Here is a 22,228-nt window from a genome sequence, read left to right on the forward strand (position 1 = left end):
CAATATACCATCTCGATCACCTCATGATCAAAATATCCACAAGATCACCTCGTGATCACATAACAAACTGAATGATCATCCTCAATATCATCTCAACATCATCATCGGCATCCTGCCAAACTGATACTGATTACATCATAACAACATTTAAATCATCTATAAGTCATTCCGTCATGTGAGTGTTGATCGAAGGGTGTGACCTAGTACGAACTTGTGCCCATGACCGAGGACGCGGCTACCGATAGATTAAACACACACTCAGCTGAGGCTAGCACACTATACCCACATCACAGAACCCATGGCCTCGTGCTCCCATTCGGTTGGACCAACGATGTTCCGACAAAACCAATCTACCGCCATGACACTCTCCCGACCACTCCGGGCAACACCCCCTTTGGGTTCAGTCCTGGGTGGACCCAATGTCAACTCGTGACATCCAACGGCCACCGTCATGTTAAAACATAAAATGGTCCCAAACAGGGACAAAATGGGACCTATCCAACTACGGGCACACAAGGTTATGTCTGCTTACCGGGCCAGGGTAACGCATGCCCATAACCTTCCCTCGTTGGAGGCACCAGCGAGAGGCATGACAATAGACCGCATTAGGGCCTTCCCATAGATGCAAATGTGGTTGCACTGGAAAAGCCCGGTTTGGTGGCACCTGACCAACTAATGACGGAATTTATCCCCAAGGTAGATCTGATGCTCTGACATCATATATCCATCTGTCAACCAAGTTATAGCAATATCCAACAAATAATCCAAAGCATAACCTAGCCATAACATAATACTCCAAGGATAACAAAATAACGTCGAGCATGTTGAATCCAGGAATAATAATACTACTACTCCAATATCAAGAACAAGATATCGAGCTAAGATCCACATGCAAGCATCATCTCCGAAAATAATACTCCAAAGCAACATACTGACTAACATCATGATGAAAATAATACTAGCCACTAATAATCCAATGGCAACATGACATTCATCAATAACAAACATAACCCCTAGTAATCCAAATAGTAGCATGGCAATAGCAAGATCAAAAACAACTCTGAGGAATGCCATGCACAAAACCATGTAGCTAAAGCTATATTTTAAATGAGTTCAAATAAATAAACCATGTCCCTGCATTGTAGTCATGCAAGTGGAGGGTGTGGCTTGCTTGGGAGGGAGGGATTCACCGGGAAGAAGTGCGAGAAACTCGCGGTAAGAATCACCAGAAAACGTTCTCTCTCGGAGGGGGCTGAATAAGGGCAAGGGCAAAATGGTCATCTTCAGAATGTTAACACATGGTGAAAATGATTCCATTGTAACGGGCTCGACGGAACAAATAAGTGGGCTTTGGAATCACCTCATTTGGAGTTGTGAGCAAAGAATGTAGTTGTTTTTCCGCCAGGGACCTATCTATAATAAAATCATCACAAACAAGCCCTTAGCTAGAAAAATAGAACACGCCTTCTTTGAAAGTACATTTTTCAGAAAGGAAAACGCCTTCTGGCCCGAAGAAGAAGAAGAATACGCTTTCAGAAAGTGAAGACGTAATATAGTGGATTACGCCTCCACTTATCCAGCATGGCAAAGGCGGGGCCGAGTCTAGTGCCGCTGACGGGTGGAGTCGCGGGGTCCACGTGTTGGTCAACTCCCTCCTCCCGTGCCTGCTCCTTCTTCCTCGACGCCGCACGCAGAGTAGAGGAGGGGTCGCCGGCTCCGGCGTGAGCCCGCCCGACTCCGGCCACCGTTCGGGATGCTGAGACCACCGGCGGACTTGGGAGAGAGCGTCGCCTCCGTCCCGGCTGTACACGGTCGTCAAGGAGGGCAGCAGGGGCGGCAACGCGGTGACCATGGAAGAGGTCGTCAGCCATGGTGGTGGACGGTGATTTGGCTGCTCCGGGGAGAAAATGAGGAGGTGGGAAGGGTTGGAGGGTCTAGGGGATGCCTTTGGTGGTGGTGGAAGAGGGAATGGGAGTCCACCTCACCGGAATTGGAAAGAGTAGAGGCGGCAGCCATGGCGATGGTTCACGGTGAGGAAGGGCTTCGGGGCTCGGGCAAGGGACTAGGCGGGACCAAAGGAAGGTTGGAAGAATGGTGGTGAGCTCAGAATGCCGCGGGGCTAGCTATATATAGCCGAGGAGAGGATGCCGAAGTCGGAGGCTGCCGTGCACATCCGACCGATGCCCTGGCAGGGCTCAGCGATCACGGGAGGGTGAGGAAGGCGACGAGGCAACACTGACAAGCTTCACGGGGCAAAGGAGGCCAAGAGGCACGGGGAGGAAGGAGACGAGCGACGAACAGAGCCAAAGGCCACTGTTCACCCATGGGCACGCGGCGGCGAGCGTCCGATGAGGAAGCTGCCGGAGGGGGAGAGGGGTCCAGGGTGAAGGCAACGACGAGGGGATCCTCCTAAACATGCACAGGCATGAAATAACGACGACCCCCCCGGAGGGGCCGGAGCTAGGCGACGTCCTGGACGCGGCCAAACGCTGCAGAGCGCGTGCACCGTCGTGCTAACACTACAAAGAAAAGACACATCCGTGACATTTTTGGGCCGAACAAATTTTTTTCTGTCATACATATGACACTTCTATGACGATAATTGTGACAAAACCCGGTATCATCATAGATGTGGTGGGCTCCTACTTCTATGACAAAAAATCATGACAGAAAATGGGCTTTTCGTCATGGGCGGGCCAGAGACGCAGCTGCATGACATCCTTTAGGCCGTCCATGACGGAAAAAACCATGGTAGAAGCGAGTGGGAGGAAAATTTTGGGGAGTTCCCGGTTATGGTGGGAGGTCGGGGGCCGAGCGATGCGCGTTTCTCTCGTACACGTACGCGCGTGTGTGCGAGGCGTTGGCTCTAACTGAACCCGAGCGAGGTGTTGGGCTCTAACTGAACCGGGGCGATTGCACTGCAGGCTACGCATTACTGTACCCGAGCGATCGATCGATGGCTGTTAACTGAACCCGATCGAGCGATTCCTTCGCTACTGCTGCTAACTGAAGCCGATCGATTGGATGAACAATGAGTGTTGCGGGGGGGTGGATGAACAGTGAGCGGTGGCGTTGCCTCTTGATGAACAGGACCCCATGGTGTGGAGGGGTGGATGAATAGTAGACGGTGGAGGGGTGTCCGTGGATGGGTGGTTGTACAGGACCCCATGGTGTGGAGGGCTGGATGAACAGTAGACAGTGGAGGGGTGCCTGAGGCAGATGACGGGTGTTGGCATCAAGCTCAGGAGATTCTTCTGCCTTGATTGCATTTTTTTTGTATTTTACAAGTTATTTTACTTCTTGGCTGATGTCCTTTGTATAAAGATTAGCATTTTGTTGTCTTTTTTGCTTTGTCATGTAAGTGTATACGTGCTTGGAACTTGGACTTTTTTTATGAACGAGACACATACTAGCACACACAGATAAAAAAATGAGGAGGAGGATTGCAATTCCATGGAATCTCAAAATTTGACATGAACTACTAGTAGCTAGTAAAGTGCATGTGCGTTGCCACGGGCTCTTGAAATAGTTAGCAAGAATTACATGTTAACTTTTTAAGGCCTTGCCCCGCCGTAGATCCAGACGCCCGCCACTGATTCCAACCCGCCTAGGCTGCTGCCTGCCGCCGCGCTGCCACATCGCGTTCGCCTCCGCTCCGGCCGCCTCCGCCCCGCTCCGACCCCGCCCGCCTCCTCTCCGGCCGCCTCCGCCTTCCGTCCATCCTCCGCCCGGGCCCGCTCTGTCTGCCTCCTCTCTGGTCCGTCCGCCGCCCCGCTCCGTACGCCTCCGCCCCGCGCCGCATGTTGCCGCCCCGTTCCGACCGCCTCTGCCCAACGCCGCATGTCGCCGCCTCGCTCTCCGCTCGGCCGTCGCTCGCTCCCCGATGGCGCCGAAGAAGACGCCGAAGGCCAAGTCCGGTTTCTTCGGCATGAGGGCTAAGCCCTCCGGGAACTTCGGACTGGAGTTCTCCGACGCCCGGCGGCGTTGGTGGCTCGGCACGTATCCCACCGCCAATGAGGCCGCGCGTGCCTACGACGTGGCGGTGTGGCGTGCCGGACGGGCGAAGACGGACCTAAACTTCCCGAAGGTCGAGTCCCAGGTGGTGGCGAAGTGGCTCGTGCCGCAGGGCATCCGGATGGAGGAGATGCCGACTAAGAAGGCCAAGAAGAGACCAATGGTTGTTGTCGCTCCCGGCAGTAAAACGCCCGTGCATTACTACGAGCTATAATCCATACAAATAAATCACACAAATGGTCATATCCAAGGTCAAATCTTATTTCTCTCTCATACGTCCCAACATGTTAGGACATTAAGTGAGCTCCTCAAAATTTAACCGTCTAAATACTCCGGATGCCCCCAAATCCAACCCATATGTTATCCCAACATGCGGTCCCAACACAAAAACCCCACCCCACGACGCACACTTCCCTTTCCTGCCATACCGCTAGTTCCCGTCTTAGCAGGACATTTCTCGCTGGGGCCTTCTCCTTACCGAAAAAGGCTTTCGCCCCGCTTTATATATAAAGCAAACCGCCACAGAGCATACAAATAGAAGCAAGTCCACACACACCCACCCAAGTCTCACGGCAAAGTACAAAGGTTCTGCTGAGGGCATAGCTCAGCAAGCCCAGAAAATTAAAAAGAAAACAGAACACGCCGGACGAAGGAAGCCTCTAGTCTGGATCCGGCGGTTAAATTCTCCTTTAAAACCGGATAACGCTCACCTCATCTTCGCCATGGCGCCCTCTCTCTTTCACGCGATACTAATGGACTGCTCGCTCATGCAGTTTGCTGCAAAGAATCTCACAAGAAATGTTATACATATGTCACATTGGTTCACTATCCTATCTATGATGCCGTGACAGTAGTTTAGAAACTCTCCTAGCACTCGAAATACCGGCAAAAAGATCTCCAAATATATAGCAGCCGCAGGTACCATGAAATAGGACACTAAACAACATTTGCCACAAGCAACCAATTTATGCACCAAGCACACTGAGCAGAAGAAACAAGCTATCAAGATTTCTTCGACTCACAGAACTAACAAATATGACTAACTCTGTAAGAAGCTCTGCCTTCAGAACCTAAAAATGGTAGAGTCCCATCACTACTTCAGCTGCTCTCTGATCTCAATAGAAAACATGGAGATCGTCTAACAGAGTACACTTCGGCTGCACTTAAACAAGCTTGCTAAAAAGAAACTTCTCAGGTGACGGAAGAAAATATGAGTAACTTCCACTTGACAGTCGCATCATTTGACATATAGATTTTCAGTTAGCATGGCAACTGAAGTGAGTCTATTGATTAAATTACATAGTTTATTGTTAAATGGTAAACACAGATTTAGAAGAGTTGCCAATGCCCATCTGTCAAATATGTTACTGTATACTTATGTGAGCTGCCAATGATCATCATCATCTGTCAAATATACTACTGTATACTGTTGTATACTTATGTGAGCTGCCAATGCTCATCTCAAGATAGGATTATATACCCAAAAGACCAGACCTTATATGGGCATTATTCTACAAAACAATTTCAAAAGGCTCACCATGTATCCACTGTATAAAAGAGCTCTTTTTCCCTACATCGGCGAGTTAATACTTTGATCTCTACCAACTGGAAGCACAGATAACTATATTTAAAAACAGGGACATCTGCTATCTTCATGAGTAAATAAACAGTAAAAAAGTAGAGGACCAAACCCAAATATTTTCATGAATGTTACAGATCATTTTTGTTAATGTGTAAGTACATCAAGCATGTTCTAACAAGCAGGAAAATTGTAGAAACATACAGATGATGGGCACTTCCTAATTCCTAGCTATCATGGAATCACTGCATGATGCATTGCACTGAGCACCTTCTGTGTGATATGGAGATGAGCAGATGCAAAGATCAAGGAATTAAAATTCGAAAAGAATAAATAAGCTGTCAGTAAGCCAATAAAAATCGACAGAGAAAAAATAAATAAGTTTACTTCAGTAAGCTGATAGGGATCGACACATTTGGAGACATAACTACCACAACAAAGATTCCATCGTTGTAATAATAGCCTTAGTGCTGAATTATACTCCTTAAAATATGTCTCGGGCATTTTCTTCAAGTACCTTGTAGGCAACAACAATGACAATGATTCTAGGGAATGAAATTCTCTCGCAACACAACCTGACTTGTATATACTGATTGTAAATTCACCTAGCCGTATGAAAATCAAAACCAATCGTTACATAGGTTATCCAAAGAATTGATAAACAGACTTTAAGAGCAAAAGTGTTTTAACCTGAACTTCCAAGAAATCATCAAAGCAGAAGTGGCTTCCCTCCCATCAATAAACTTCCAGGTGAACAGGACAAGCACGACCATGGAGAATCATACCTGAATACCTGAATGGAGAGTCATAACTGTCCTGGCAATAGCACATCTCTTTGTCCCTCCTATATTCTTCAATCACATCAGAATACTAAAATTGACCATACATCGTTTTCAAGAGAACAAAAATGATCGATCAAACAATTGGTCTAATTCAAAAGTTTGTGTCCTTCATTCTCCAATGGTGGAGGCAGATGGTGTTGACGGCGAGATCAGCTAGGGAAGTCGCGGTGGCACCGCGTGCTCTTTGATGGCTGGAACAACAGCAGCACGAGCTATTGTTGGTGGTGGCGGCGGTACTTCCTCTTTGATGACTAGAACTGTAGGGTAAGTTGTAGGAGTAGGAGACGGAGACTTGGAAGTCCACCCTTGGTTTGATGATCCAGGAGAACGAGGCGACTCTTGTTGTCGAGCCGGCTTGCAGGGCTGAACCTTTGCACATACTGCATTATTCTGCTGATGATCTGAAACAGTAGGATATGATTAAGTGGCAGTTCGAAAAAGGAACAAATTACAGTTGCTCATGATTCATACCTGGCATTGGCAGAGGCTTTGACTGGTCGAATGGGAACTCGGAGCCCTTGAGAACGTACTCTATTACTTGCGTGAGCAGCAACAGATCATCCACAGACAGATCGTGCCACACGAATCCAGTCTTGTAGCTCCTGCATTGCATCGTTGCCTTATGAATAAACACAATATTTGTCGGATAACAGACAGGTCTCGAGATTGATGGGTATATGTATGTACGTACCTCTTGCAGGAGCAGGAATACTTGGCCACCATGCCCTTCCCTCTCAGGGCGTCCAGCCGGTCAATCACATCTAAAAAAATTGCAATCATTCATGGTAAGTCATCATCCTACAATAAACTACTGATTAGGCACCAGTTGCATCTTACTAACTAACCTTGCAGGTAGAGGCCTTGTGGGGAGGCGAGGGTCACCTCCATGAAGTGTGGGTGCTCTAGGTGGTGGTTGCGGTAGAGGCAGTACACCACCGCCGCCCTCATCCCTGGCCCATGCCTCTTGGTCGTCGGTGGCGGCTCCGGCTCCACCCTGACTGCCTTGGTGCGCATCCCGGACGGGCTGGAGCGCCGCCTCGCCCTCCCCTCCATCGCTCTCCGTGGATCCTCCGACTATAAGGGTGTATGTGTGTGTATGTACAGTCTGATCAACCTACACTGCAGACATTATCAGAAATAGCAGTCAGTCACCAATCAGTCTGATCCTCCTCTGTCTCTCTTATCTATAGTAGAGTGTCCGTGCGTTGCCCGTGCGTTGCCACGAACAATACATGTATATATATCAAGTTCACAGAGGCAATAGAACAAATTATCTATAGTTTCCTTGTGCTCTAGATTGTAGGTTCATCATAGGTGCAAGATAAGAGATTAAATTGCTTTGAAAAATATAAAGATAGCAAATGAAAAAATCAGCCGCTGCCTACCGGACTCAGGTTGGCAGCATACAAACATATATACAGACCATGAATGTACTATGACTTCAAAAGAATATACATTAATCTGCCATATTGTAGGGAAACAAATCTGGAGCACAAAGTAGAGAGATACACATGTAACACACGTGCATGATATAACATTACCTGAATGTAACAAAATAGAATTGTATTTTCTAATGGAACAAAATAGAGCTGTGGGCATTAACACTGTATGTGGGCATGGTACTCAAGATGCTTCTTTATTTTTTGTTCTTATTACATCATGTACACTTCAAAGAGAGGCGCCGACTCTACAACTTTTCAAGCATCAAACTATATAAGAGTAATTACCCATGCATTTTGTCATTGTTTGTTAGAAATACATCACATCAGAGATGCAGAACCCATTTTCTCTTAGGTCAATAACAAACATTAAACCTTCGAGACGGGATTAGCAATTCCGTGGAACATTAACTTCTCCCACTGGTACAATACACTCTTCAATTTTGATGCTTATTTTAGCAGCATGATAAATGCCATTTGCTGCTTCAATACACTATATATGCATGGTTATGCAAATCAAAATTGAAAGATGGACTGCTGTAGAAGTGTAGAAAACATGCATGGTGGTGCTGTAAGAGTGAATACATATTTATGAGATAAATTGTCATATGAGCTGATACTGTATAAATTAGGAAGACAAAATTGAACTATGCACCATTGAAAGACAAATTATGAAGTCCACATTTTTGCTGAGACATATAGCAGATTTATATTAGCATTCAACATCTATTCACAGAAGACAAAAAAGGTCAGTCGATTTGCAAAGCACACATCTGCATGAATGATGATCAATTCTCAGGGTAAAACTAACTGTAACATGCCTCTCATTATTATTTTTGTTAGAGAAGAAGTTACATTTGCTACGTACTAAACTTGTTGGGGTTCCAGACCTTGGGTTATCTGAAGTGTGGGTAACTTGTAGAGGTTAACAGCATGGACATCATTCCTATTTGAGGCACGGGCAAAAACATGTCAGAATGCAAGTATTCAGGTCATGTATCCCGTTGTTTCTGCTTCTGCAATGAATATGTTGAAAGGTGAGTTACCTGCTAGGGAGAGACTCAGCTCAGTGTCCGCAGCTGAAATCAGTGTATCCTCTTTCTGTCAACCTTCTGTATCTTTGAATTCTTCAAGCTCATGTCATGGTATTTGCTTCAAGGACAACAAACAAATCAGGTATGTGATCCAACAAGAGAAAGGCAATTTAACAAATCCATTCAGAAATTGAGAGGTTGATAGCATTTTACTTATGTGATGACTGTCTCGACCAAAATCCATATATCTTGGAATATGCAGGGCACCAATCAGAACCATATTAAAGCAGTAGACATAGAGGTGCGCGAAGAAGAAATAAATGCAAGAGCAGAAAAAGGGGAAAGGAAAAGAAAAGTGATGTGTATTGATGACACGACGAACATACGACCTCGACCCCTTATCACCTACAGTGCAACACGGAGGAATGAAGAAACAATTTGTAGTCTCAAGACTGGTGCTGGATTCTACATTGTTGAATCTTTAGATGCATTGGTAAGTGGATATATAATGAAACTGCAACAATACAAAGCTAAATAGATTCTTATAAAAGGATTAAATAATCAACTAAAGGCATGTCCAAAGATGAAAATTATTTGCATCAGACCCATCGGAATTAGCTTTTGCCATGTAGTTTATGAGCTAGAACTGAGCATTTAGTGATCGATAAAAGCATCAAGCATCATCAGCTATAAAACAAACTACATTTTCTAATAAGATGGTACAGGCATAAAATGCCGAAGAAGCAGTCATGAGAAATCTGGACCTTCCTCGAGTTGCCTTTGTGTAAATAGGAGGCATTTTTGTCTATGTAACCCTGAGAGCACAGAACCAAGCATGAGAAATCTGAACCTTCCTTGAGTTTCCTTTGTGTAAACAGGAAAATTGAAATCCTTTGCCACACATCTGAACCTTTCAAGAAGCTGCTATCAGGGTTACACAAAGGCAACAAAAACTACTCTGAAAATTTCATCGATAGCTAGAGATCTTGGTCCTGACAAGCAAAATAGACAGTCATGTTTTTATTTGACAAAAGAATCTAGCATATTTACTTCAGTTTGATTAAACCTCCAACGGAGACTAACAAATGATGGAGGATGCAGCCATCATTGCAAAAGCTTTGCCAGCATCAAAAGTTGGAGCACCCCGCTGAACGGATAAGGTACTCTTATACTACATGCTCACACTGCCAAACACTCCATAAGAATAATAAACAATAACATTCAGATTTATTTCAAATGGTAGAATATTCATCAAATCAAACAAATCAATATTGATTGATGTGATCTCACTCCTGCGCGGTGCTTGCTATGTTTTCATCATCTACTTACGCCTCATTGGTGTTTCGCTTCATGGCTGAGGACTTCGACGATCAAGAGGCGTTTCTTTTGTACTCCCTCCGTTCCTAAATAGAAGTCTTTATATAGATTTCAATATGGACTACTTACGAACCAAAATGAGTGAATCTACTTACGCCTCATTTTTCACCACGAATGTTATTTCGTGGTGAAAAATTTGCAAGATGCTAAAACTTTTGATCTAGTTTCATGTCTCAAAATTTCATATTTTTTTGATTTTGTTTTTCATTTTCTTTTGAATTTACTGTTTCATGAATGGTGTAGGTGCATCTGGGAGTAGAAAATCCACTCTGTTATATTTTTATATTGCATGGTTTGTTTCATGTCTTGTAAGCTGATCCTACAGCACCATGCACCTTGTATCGTGTTTCTTTTGCCTTTTCTATTTTTCAGGGTGTCATTAATTTAATGTCGGGTCTATGCCTTCTTTCTAAAAAAATCAAGATGTTCATGTAAGCAATGTAGGAGCGATAACCCACCTCTCTTTGCTTCTCTTCTTTTCTCTTGTCCTGTTGCGCGTTGAAAATATTCTCTGACTTCTTTGGAGTGTCATCCGTCCATTCCCAAATTCATGCGCAGACTCATGGCGAAGTTCCACACGGCTTGTTCAGATTTGACTATGCCATGACTTCTCAATTTTCTGACAAGGATTGGTGCAGATCTAAATAGGAAAGGTAACAAAAAATAATCATCAGAGTCATGTTGCACCAAAATCAAACAATTTCTCTATATCTCTGCCACTCAGTCAAAATGTGTGTGCACTAAATTAGAGAGCACATGAGAAACTGTTTGAGCAGCATAAATGGATGATTACTGCGGTTGTGAGCTCTAATTAAGCTAGGTGTTCTGGCATACAGTAGTCAAAAAAATGGCACAACCGAACTAACGATGAGCAATATGATGCACATAGATTACAGGTGCCCGAATCTAACCTAGAGATAGAAGCTTGGCGATGCCTTCGGCAAGTTCAACGACCTCGCCGGCCCGCAGCACAGGGTCAACCATGCCGTGACAACAAAGGACCCTGAGGGCTGAGGCAATCGTCCACGACGTGATCTTCCTCATCTGGATTGTCGCAGTCTTCTCACCCCAGCCCCCGGTCGAGTTGGCGTCGATCGGGAGTTCCGAGGATTGAGTGGTTGTGCAGATCAAATCGGCGGCCATCATGACCTGCGGCGCTCAGCAAGGAGCTATGCGGGGCGGCACCATGGGAGCCACACGAGCGACATGGCGAGGTTGGGACGCTCCTTGGCCGCGGGAGGCGAGCAGGGAGAGACAGAAGTGCGGCGGCGTGGTGGCGTGCTTCAATGACGGCGAGTCCCCGACAGCGGCAGGGTGTCCCTCCGATAGCGACGCAGCGCGGACGATGGTGGGAAGGCGTGACCAGATCGACCTCTCGCGCAGCCGGCCGCCACCGCTCGCAGACAGAGAGAGATGTGAGAGGGAAGGGACTTCCATGGGAGAGAAGAGAGGATGCGTTGACCTGTGAAGCTCGCCGTCGGATGGGTCATGTGTGCCGCCGCCGCAAGGGAGAGAGGTCATGGAGGAGACCGCGCGGGCGCGAGCGCCGTTGCGATGCGTGAGTTGTGGGAAAAGACTGGAGCGATGCAGGGCATGGCGGCGCGGGATCCGGCAGGTGGTCGGACGGGTGTGGCTGGAGGTGGGGGAGGGAAGGGAAGGAGGAGGCCGAGCCGAGCGGTGGCGGCGCAACCTCTACGAACCCTAGGCGTGAGAGGGGATCGAGCGCATAGGAGAGGGAGGAGAGGAGCGTCTCGTGGGTGCGGGCTGAACGATAAAAAAATCGGTGGGAGACAGAGAGGCGAGACGGAAAATAACTCGATGAAAAATAACCAACGAAATTAAACCGGACGAAGGTGGAGGTGGGGAATCGGTGGGATGTGGGAGGTGGGATTGAGGACGGAAAAAACCCGGACGAAAATGGTGGGACGAAAATAAAACTCGAAACGCGACCTACCAACTGAGACATTAGGAGTAGAGATAGCACGAACACGAAGATACTCGTAAAATTTACTTCTCAGAAAAAGTGAAACCTAACTTGAAAAAAAAAAGTGAAACGTTCTATGTTTTCCTTAAAGATTAATAAAGAAAATAAAAGACTGTGAAAATGAACCGGCCAGCCCAGCAAAACGATATCTTGGGCTGCACGAAGATCAAACCTGCTTTCTTGGACCAGAAGAAGTCGAACACGGCCGACCGAGAGCCGAGACCCCCCAAAACCTCCAAAATACTCCCCTCCTACAGTTCCACTCCATCCCTTGCCGACGCCCCCGCCTCGCTCCGGAGCCTCCTCCCGGGCCACCGCCATGCTGCCCGCGCGCTTCCTCAAGCTCTCGCTGCTACGCCGCCTCGGCACCGCCCGTGCGGCCGGAGTGCCCCCGCCGTGGCAGACCAGGTAAGGCTGGCTTACCTCGTGTCTCGGTCACTTTTTCCGCGTGATGCTCCTGTCCTGCGCGCGCTACCTGTTTGTGCTGTTGCCTCATCGGGCGTTTCCGCGGTGGCGTCCTTAGTTCGTCCGGCCCGGTCCTCGTTTCGGTTGCTGGTCAGGCCCGTAGGGTGGCTCTGCCTGGGGAAGGACGCGAGCCGTCTGTGCGTTGTAGGAACGTGGAGGATTCGGGCCTGTAACACCGCTGTGTAGACTGGTCGGAGTTGGGAGTAAATTAACTGGAGGGGAAATTTCTGTCAAGTATGGTTAGTGAATCGCCGCAATTGTGTGTGCCCTGCACGCTTTATGCCTCGCTATGCAGTCTTTGTTCTTCATTCGGATTCAGGTGCTGCATTTTGTGTGTGTATGTGATTAGTGATTGCTTAAAATAGCTTTTGATATGTGGGTCGGTTATGATCATGTCCTGCTGTTCAGTTTCGCTGCACTGCTGTTTAACATTTTGTAGTTGATTTACATGCTCTGTTGTTGATGGCTCTGACTGGCATAAGTGCCCACATCATGGTAGGAATGAATTATTGAAGCTATACCATGGCGAATTTCATTTGATAATCATTTTCTGCCCCTTATGGATGATAGACCTTGGATTGAATGTCGTTAGTCATTACTCATCATTTTATTACTTTATTATAAGCTTTAATTTAAATCCTGAATGATCTGAATGCTTCCTACCTGTCGATATTCTCAGAAGCCTGTTTGCATGTATGTTGTTCAACCTAGGCATTCTCTCTTTGTTTAACTCTGCAGTTCTTGTAATCCTTAGAATTTGGTTGTGCAGGCAATTTCCGGTGCGGGGTTACCAGCCTCGAGGTTATTCTACCGGAGGAAGCTCCAAGTATGATAGACCGATGAGACAGTTTGCTGAAGAGAACGAGTCAAATTCTCAGCCACTAATATATTACATTGTCGTATGTTGCTTTCCTGGCCTGCTCAATCTTCCTATTTTATCAGTTTCCCCTTAACTACGATTTATCATACTTTTTACGGTATTGGCAACTATTATCATGGCTTATTGGTGAACTTCAATAGTTTCTTATTTGACATGTGGACTGTGATTTGGCCCAACATCATATTCTTATGTACATGTGAATGTTGGTTTTGCAGCCATCTGCCATTCTAGCCTTTGCTGGACTAGCCACTTATGTTCACTATAATGATGAGAAGCGTGCAGTTCCCTTAGGTACTTACAAATTCTTCAGAAGTGATGTTTCTTGTTCTTCCTGAAGTAATACATTTTGATGTATTAATCTTTTCAGCCAGTTTAACTTTGGCAGTCAGTGTTGCTTTAAAAAAATTCTTAATATTAGAATACCAGAGTTTCTTCGCTTCTGTGAGATGCAGTTTTCATTATTACTTTTCAGCTGTACATTGTAGCTTAGCTTGAACGAAAAACAGTTCTCGTTAACCCTTTATTGTGTCTTATTGAGTTTATTATTTCTATATTCTTTCATATCATGGTGTTTCCAGGTAAACAAGCACAACAGAACAGTATTCCCAAAAGGTGCACTACCAACAGACCTGCAATCGGAGGACCATTTAAGCTCTATGATACAGAAAACAATGTGGTGACTGAATCAAAGCTTCGAGGGAATTGGACGCTGATGTATTTTGGCTATACATCATCCCCAGATGTGGGGCCGAACGAAGTTGAGAAGATCGCTGATGTTGTTAAGCTGTTAGGTGTGTTGTTACCACATCCTGAATACACCATTGGAAGCACCTCATCTTTTCGCATTACTTGTTATTTTTTTATCACATCATTATCTCTCTGTTCTTGTACAGATCTATTACCTCTGTTCCAAAATATTAGTTAACACCCTTATTATGCATACTGCATATGATTATTTTGGTCTATGAGTGGACAAATGCATGTTTGTTCATTATATTTGGGCTAAAAGCATCCAATTTCGCTAAAACATTTGATGCTAATTCCCAATGATATATAGTTCTTTGCGTTACTTAGTATTAAGTTCTTTGTCACAATTATGTTCTCGAAGCTATTTTAACTAATCCTTTTCTTATCTCAGTCGTGCTCCAGCCTGAACTACTAATTGTCTGTTGTACTTAAAATTGCTGACAATCCGCAATTTAAAGCATCTACTTTCTGTGTGCTATATTCTGCTTATTGGTTTGTTATCTTCATGATCTCTTACAAACCTTTTATTTTTGTTTCATAGAGTCAAAGTATGATATCAAGATTAAACCACTCTTCGTCACACTTGATCCTCAACGTGATTCACCTGCTCAGCTTAAGGCATATCTTAGTGGTAAGCCTCTATGCTTGTTCTATGTCATTGGAACCGTCAGTTTTGCGCTATATTTGTAAGTGATAATTAGTCTCATTTGAACTGCAGAATTCGACCCAAGAATAACAGGATTAACAGGCTCAGTCGATGCAATAAGACAGATGGCACAAGAATACCGCATTTTCTTTAAAAAAGTTGGTGAAGTTGGTCAGGATTATATTGTAGAAAGTTCTCATAACATGTAAGAGCACACGAGAGTCTTCATTTAACTTACTTTTTTGATAAAGCTTCAAGAACTTGACTGTCTTGAGTTACAGGTATTTGCTAGATCCATGCCTGGAGACAGTAAGATGCTTTGGAGCTGAGTATAAGGCATCAGACCTTGCTGAGGCGATAACAACGGAGATCCAGAAAGCATCTAATTCAGCAGCGAAGTAGTCTAGTAGATTGCCTGTGGTATACCTCTTGATTTTATTTGCTTCAACTAATTATGATCTGAGATATTAAAGCATACCTGTATTTTTTTGTATTTGCTGATCTTTTTTCCTTTCTGGAAGTAGCAAGTATCTGCGTACTAATAGATTTTAACATTTCTTACCTTAGGTGGCTTTGCAGATGTGATGGTGAAAGAATTTATCTTCTGATCGTTAATTGGTAATACTTGTCAAGAAGTGCTTCTCATTTTTTTATCACCAATTATTTGTGTAATTCCTACTTCTAAGTTTTAGACCCTGCTGCTAGCTGATTTTTTTTTAATATGTCAGTGTCATCCATTTTTTGTTGCAGCGTATTGTTTTCCACATTATTTTCATTTATTATTGTCATTTGATCAAGACTTACACTTGATCATACACAGCACACAGGGCAGATTTTTTGTACAATCTTTCTGATTTTCATCTAAAATTTCTACTGTTCTGTAGATAGATCACACATCGTATTCTGCACAATTTTTGTGTGTGTGCATGAAAGAGTTTGATGTGCAAGTTTAAGTAATGGTGCTAACACAGTTTTGCTACAACAATTGTTGCAGGGCCTAATTCTTCGGTATCGGTAGTTTCCAATGTCTGCTCTGAAGGTCATCCCCTACCCCTGTGCAGCCTTGCCGGTGACATGGCGAACTCTTCATTTTGCCCTGCCTTCAAGTGATTCAGGATCCTATTATCCCTATCATCGCTCTTTGCTGTATAACTAGACTGGAGCAGAAGTGTAGAGTGCCTCACGCAACGAATGTTTTTACGAATTTACAGATCACCTGCAGTTTGGCAATGCCTGCCTGAGTGATTTTCACACCATCGTGTCCTCATCTAACTCGATGCGCTGAAACTAATGTAATCATGTTCCGTAGCACGGACTCAGGAACTCATTAATGCCTTTTGGATGAACAGGTAAACAAGAAGCTTTACAGCCCATGTTCTGTCATGTGATCATATCTTCAGAGAAACAAATGTTTAGCACAAGCGTTCCGATCTGTGAGCAAATTAGCTTTTCAAGGGTGTGTAAGTGACCAGGGCTAGGAGAGCTTTCACTGCCGATTCCCTTTTGCAGTACTCGATATCTATATGCCGTGTCTGGCCACAGCTGGACATACTCCACCTGCCGCCATTACGAGTTGGGCACACTCATTTCTTTACGCTACTTTTGCTTTGCTAGGTGTTGACATGTATGCGGATCTTTAGCCACCCTTCGGTGTATGCACAAGTTAAGTGTAAACTGATGCCTGCAGTTTGGGATGTAGATCGAGAGACCAATCCGTTATCATATGCTGATTATTTCGTGATCTTGCGATGGTGATGTAACCGTAGCAGGTTTTGCCACGCTGAGGCCGCAGTAGTAGTAATTCCGATGCATGCAACATTCAGGTTCTCACTCTGCAGCGTCGGACGACCCGCAGTTCTGATTTCTGCTCTGTTTCTTTTGGTTGTGATTGTGATGCGTGCAGATCACTAGATGCCTAGATTGATTTAGCATTCCAATGCGCAACAAGCCATGTCCCTTTCATCACCGCGTCACTTGTGCATCAATCACAGATTCTCTTACGATCGTGTCGACATTGAATCGCGGAGAAACATACTACCGTACAACATTTTCTGCAGCTCGGATTTATGCTTTGCAAAGCGGAAAATAAACATTGGAACCGGCGAGGCACAAGGAAGGTATACGTCGAGCTCTGTACAACGGCTACCGGCGCGCGACTAGAGGTCACCTTTTCCAGCTCCGGCTTCTCGCGAGGGGGTCCACGCCGCCGACGACCCACGTCTCCTTGGCGATGTCGATGGACAGCTTCAGGAAGTCTGGCGCCGTTCTCATGAACACCAGCTCGTCCCTCTTCTCCTCCATGCCCCCCTTCTCCTGCGTGGCCTCCTCGCCGGCCGGTTCTGCTCCTTTCCTCGCCAACCCCTTCGCCGGCGCCGACCGGCACCGCATTAGGAGCAGCGCGTTCGACGGCGGAGGCACGGACGTCGCTTTGGAGCAGTCGTCTCCCGCCTCATTGCTCGGCCGCCCGTCTTCTTGGTCTAGCTCGTCGTCGTTGTCGTCTTGCTCGTGGGGTTCATGGCTCCTTTCCAGCACCATGAGCCACTTGGAGAACACGCTCGCGGCGGCGGATTTGCGCTCGCGCTCCTCCACGTCATTGTCGTCGTCCGTCGAAGAGTCCACCGCGGCGGGGAGCGACGACCCGAAGCACCTCACCTTGTGCCGAAGGCTCCAGAGCGCGCCGCCGAGGAAGGGCAGCGCGTCCCTCCTGATCCCGACGGTCTCTAGCCAGCTCGCCTTCTTCCTCCGCTCCTGCAGCCGCTCGATCTCCTCCGCCACGGTGACCCACCTGCCCCCACTGCCGCCGTCGCCCTTGACGTGCTTCTCCACCATGGGCCTCGGCTTCTTTGGCCGGCCGACCTTGATCTGCCCGGCGCATGTCACCTTGGGCGACTGCGGCTCGTCGTCCCCGACGGTCTCCTTCGCCTTAGAACCGCGGAACAGCGGGCTACTAGTACTACCACGTCCTCCTCCCCCGTACCGCGTGGCCGGCGCGGCCGGGAGCTGCAGCTGCCTCCGGCGCGCGGCCACCGCCTTGTCCAGGGTGGCCCTGGACGGGCTGCACATCGACTTGGGCATCAGCGCCAGGTGCTGCCGGCCGGGGAAGCAGACGAGCAAGTCGGTCGGCGCCGTGGCCGCCGCTCCCCCGCGCGCCGCCTTGATCTTCTTCATTGCTCCTGTCCCGCGGGCAGCAGTGGCGGCCGGTAGCTTCAGGGAAAGGGAAGGAGGAGGAAGAAGAGGCGCTTTAAAAGAAAAGAAAGCGCGCGGATTGATGGATGGATGGATGGGAAGGCAGCTTTCAGCTTCGCCTTTGCGCTCGCTTTTGTTGGCACCACTCCTCCAGGTTTGTTTGTTTAGCAACTCTGTCTCATTTCTCTCTCTTTTTCTCATTGATGTCTCGTTTTCAGTTTCCTCCTTTCCAGTCTCTGATGCTGATGCGTCTCTGTTGTTCCTGCTCCTTAATCTAGCAGGGCTGATTGACTGGCCAGGGGCACTGGCAGGCGGCAACAGCCCGGCAGAGAATATTCATGCCATGCAGTATCTGTCTCGGTTTCATGGGAATTCCACTTGTGCTCTTGCCCTGCCCCTGTCACCCAAACATTTGCGAAACAGTTTTGATAAGTCTCGGTCAATTAAGACTTTGTTAGCTCAGTCGATGCTATATTCGTGAGATTATGCATTAAGATAAGTGTATTTTTTTTCTCAGTATTTTCTTTGTTTTTTACGTACTTGATTAAATCTCAGTCGACTAAGACCTAACCACACCTTCTGCAGACGTTGACGCTCAAGTTTATTCTTGAAACCACTTGAAAACAGCCCGGTGAGCTGGATTTTTTTTCAAAACTATCACCTTTTTTGAAGCAAATTCGGAAACTATATCACAGAATGAAAAAAAATGCAAAACTATGACCATGTCGGCCTCGCTTGGGCCGAAAAGGGACTTTTCGGCCAGCCTTCGGCCGAAAAGAGGACGTTAGCCCACGGTTGACCGAAAACGAGCTGTGGTGGGCCGAAGAGTTGCTGTCGGTGGTGGCCCGGCCGAAAATAGTAGCTTCGGCCAGCTGGTGGCCGAAATGGGCCCTTTTCGGCCCAGCCAGGCCGAAGTGTACTTCGGCCACCCGTAGCCTGAAAAGGCTGGATAAGCCCGAGCGGTGGCTTCTTCCTCCTGTGTCGCTGCTGTTCTTCTTTCTCTCCTTTCTCTCTCTCTCTTTCTTCTCGGCCTAGTGTAGACCAAAAAGTACTTTCCGGCCTAGAGTAGACCAAAAAGTACTTTTCGGCCTAGTGTAGACCGAAAACAGACATTTCGGCCAGCTCAAGCACTTTTCGGCCATGGCACGACCGAAAACACTACTTCGGCCAACAGTTGGCCGAAAACTACCTTTTCGGCCTCCACGTGGCCGACAGGGTCATAGTTTTGCATTTTTTTTCATTCTGTGCTATAGTTTCCGAAATTGCTACAAAATACGTCATAGTTTTGAAAAAAAATCGATGAGCTGCGTCACGAAATGTTTTACCGTATACCTTAGAGCAACTCCAGCGCAGGGACCCAAACGGACACGGATTTTGTCCGTGTTTTGTCCGTTTGGGTCTCCTGTCCGCCAAGCGAACATGGGTTGGACACTGCGGGCATCCAACGCAAGAACCTAAAAGCAGACAGAGTAGACACTGCGGGCATCCATCCGCCGCCCCTCCTCTCCCCCTCGCGCCGTCGGGCATCGCCGCTCCCCCTCACACCGTCGGGCCCCGCCGCTCCCCCTCACGCCGTCGGGCCCCGCCGCTCCTCCACGCAGTCGTCTCGCTGTCATCGGCCGCGACGCCGCCCCTGACTCCGGACGCGGTGGTCGTGCTGTCCCGCGCCTCCTGCTCGCCGCCCCGCTCGACCACCTCCTGCTCGCGGGGTGCGGCGCGCACGAGTGGCTCACGGGCAGAGCAGCGGTCGTGGAGGCGAGCTGCGGGGCATGCGGCGGGCGGAGCGAGGTGGCGCGCCTCACGGCGGCGCGCGGGGGGAAGCGTGGCGAGGTGCTCGGGGGCTCTCCGTTGAGCGCGGCGGCCGCCTGCGCATTTGGTCTCGCCGGTGGCCTCACTCCTCCTGGGTGGAGCTAGACGCCAGCTCGTGGTTAGTCACTGCTAGGTGGGACCATGGGCGGACACGAGCGGACGACAGCGGTCGACGAGAGCGTCCGCTTCTGTCCGCTTCAAACCCATTTGTTTTTAGATTTGGGTCAAGTTTGGGTCAGGGGCGGACAGCAGGCGGACACGGACGTTCGTTTAAGTCGCTTCTTTGGGTGAAGTTTTGTGTCCGGATGAGCCAAACGGGTAAAATGGGTCTCTCCCTTGGAGTTGCTCTTACGTCGCCTTCTAAATAAGAGGACATATGCTGTTGTACTTGTACCACTGCAGCTCGCAGTATGGTTTAGTTTCCGTGCGTTACCTAATCGATCAACCTAACCCACCGACAGGCTGATGAAATGAAATGTGTTTCCGCAACACGGCCTTGTAGTATGTACTTTACTTTCTCCGCCATATATCACACCTCTTTCTGCACCATGACATGTCTCTTTCTATTAAGCACCTAATCCTGTCCTAGAGAACTCAGTCCACAGAGAAAGGAGGGTGCCTAAGATCTAGCAGTAGCCATTTTTCCTTCTGCCCACTTTCTCCCCTGTTTTCTTTTGACCTAATCACGACGCATCTCTCTCGCTCTGCCATGATGCAAAATCGCATCTAGTTTGTGCAGGCCGAATCACCCAATTAGTTTTTATAATGAGCAGCATCAGGACTCAGGAGGCCGATGAACTGGAAACTTGGTGTGCTTCTAGTTAAATAAGTTATCGGGTGCACTTTAGTACCGGGTACGTGGTGGATCGCAGCTAAGCATGGCGAGACGACGAGTAAAAGAAGCATGTAATACTGACTGTCAAGCTTTTGCACGCCCCATTTTGACATCAACTGATCTGTCAAACTGAAACCCTACCATATCAATCAACCTTCTCTGTTTTGCAGGAATCCAATCAACCTTTCCTTGAAATCAGCGGTACCAATCAATAGCATAGTGATACTACGCGCAGGGATCATGAAAAGGATTACTAGGCAATCTAAATATAATATGGCAAACGTGCAAACGGCTGTGGAGGCTTGCTGACGGCTGATGCAACTACTGGCCGGTCCATCCATGATCAGTGGTTACTGGTTAGGTAAACCTTTTTGTTGCCACTGCGCAATTGTTAAGACCAAGTGGTGTACTGCTACCTGCACTTGTATGGTGCAACGTAAAGGCAGGGCGCTTCTTAGCTTAATGTAGGTACCAGTTGGCTCATGGAGAATTGCTCGGAATCAATTAACTCGACCGCCTCGATTAAACAAGCTCGCACCTGCTTGACAATGCTGCTGCAAGTCTACTCTTCAACTACTGCATCAATACTCAGCAACCATCTTCGAGTAGTGGCTAAACCCAACCCAGCCTGAGCTTGCTTGTGTCATGACCTCCCGTTGCACTCAAGTTTCAACCATACAACTGCAACTTTTTGTGACGCCCGTGGATCGGAGGAATTATGGAGGAAAAGGGGAGAAATGGAATTGAGAAGAAAAAACATCCTATTTCTACCATGTCGGTAAGATTGCACCGAAAGAATTCGGTTATGCTATTTTCCAGTCGATTGATTTCTTTTGCGGCTTCATTCAAAATTTTGTGCCATTTTGCTTTGTCACTTGCTCATGTTGGTGTGTCCATTTTTTGTCCAATTATTCCCTAATTAGTAGTAGTTTCTAACCTTGACCCAAATCGGTTTAGTCAAAGAGCTCAATTGTTTGGATTGAATTATGTTACTGTTGTTGTATGGAACCAGTTGCAATTTTTTTCAAACTTATCAACTTGTAAGAGCAACTCTAGCAGAGTTGTCATATGGCCTCCATCGCCATAATAACAGACAATAAGGTGAACTTTGGTCAACATGTCACTCTAACAAAGTCGCTATATTGCTCCCGATCGCCATAATTTCCCAAACTCATTTCATAAGCAACCTCGTAGCCTACATATTTGGAGGCTGAAAAGCCCCAATATAGAGCTCGCTCTATACTCAACTGCCAGGGTGGGAGGGAAGTTTCAGCTTCTTCCTCCTCGCGCCATGGCCGAATTTGAAGCCGCGTGCCGGCCCTACACGCATCTCCGTGTTTTCATTGGTTACCGACGAGCGGGGCAATGTGACCGATAGCCACCCGTCCATT

General features: G+C 47.2%; 2 protein-coding genes across 2 annotated transcripts; one reads left to right on the forward strand and one right to left on the reverse strand.

Moving 5' to 3' along the window:
* Positions 1–12,439: 12,439 nt before the first annotated feature.
* On the forward strand, positions 12,440–16,425 carry LOC123111820 (protein SCO1 homolog 2, mitochondrial). The gene is made up of 9 exons (XM_044532696.1): positions 12,440–12,677; positions 13,504–13,633; positions 13,830–13,905; positions 14,193–14,405; positions 14,903–14,992; positions 15,080–15,212; positions 15,289–15,427; positions 15,575–15,625; positions 16,002–16,425. Exons 1-7 carry the CDS (start codon positions 12,589–12,591, stop codon positions 15,407–15,409), a joined length of 852 nt encoding a protein of 283 aa, XP_044388631.1. The 5' UTR covers positions 12,440–12,588; the 3' UTR covers positions 15,410–15,427; positions 15,575–15,625; positions 16,002–16,425.
* Positions 16,426–16,937: 512 nt separating this feature from the next.
* On the reverse strand, positions 16,938–18,340 carry LOC123111819 (uncharacterized). The gene has a single exon (XM_044532695.1). The coding sequence runs from the start codon at positions 18,173–18,175 to the stop codon at positions 17,171–17,173; it is 1,005 nt and encodes a 334-aa protein (XP_044388630.1). The 5' UTR covers positions 18,176–18,340; the 3' UTR covers positions 16,938–17,170.
* Positions 18,341–22,228: the final 3,888 nt, after the last annotated feature.

The sequence above is a fragment of the Triticum aestivum genome, chromosome 5B, assembly GCF_018294505.1.
Source record: "Triticum aestivum cultivar Chinese Spring chromosome 5B, IWGSC CS RefSeq v2.1, whole genome shotgun sequence".
In the NCBI taxonomy this organism is placed as follows: Eukaryota; Viridiplantae; Streptophyta; class Magnoliopsida; order Poales; family Poaceae; genus Triticum; species Triticum aestivum.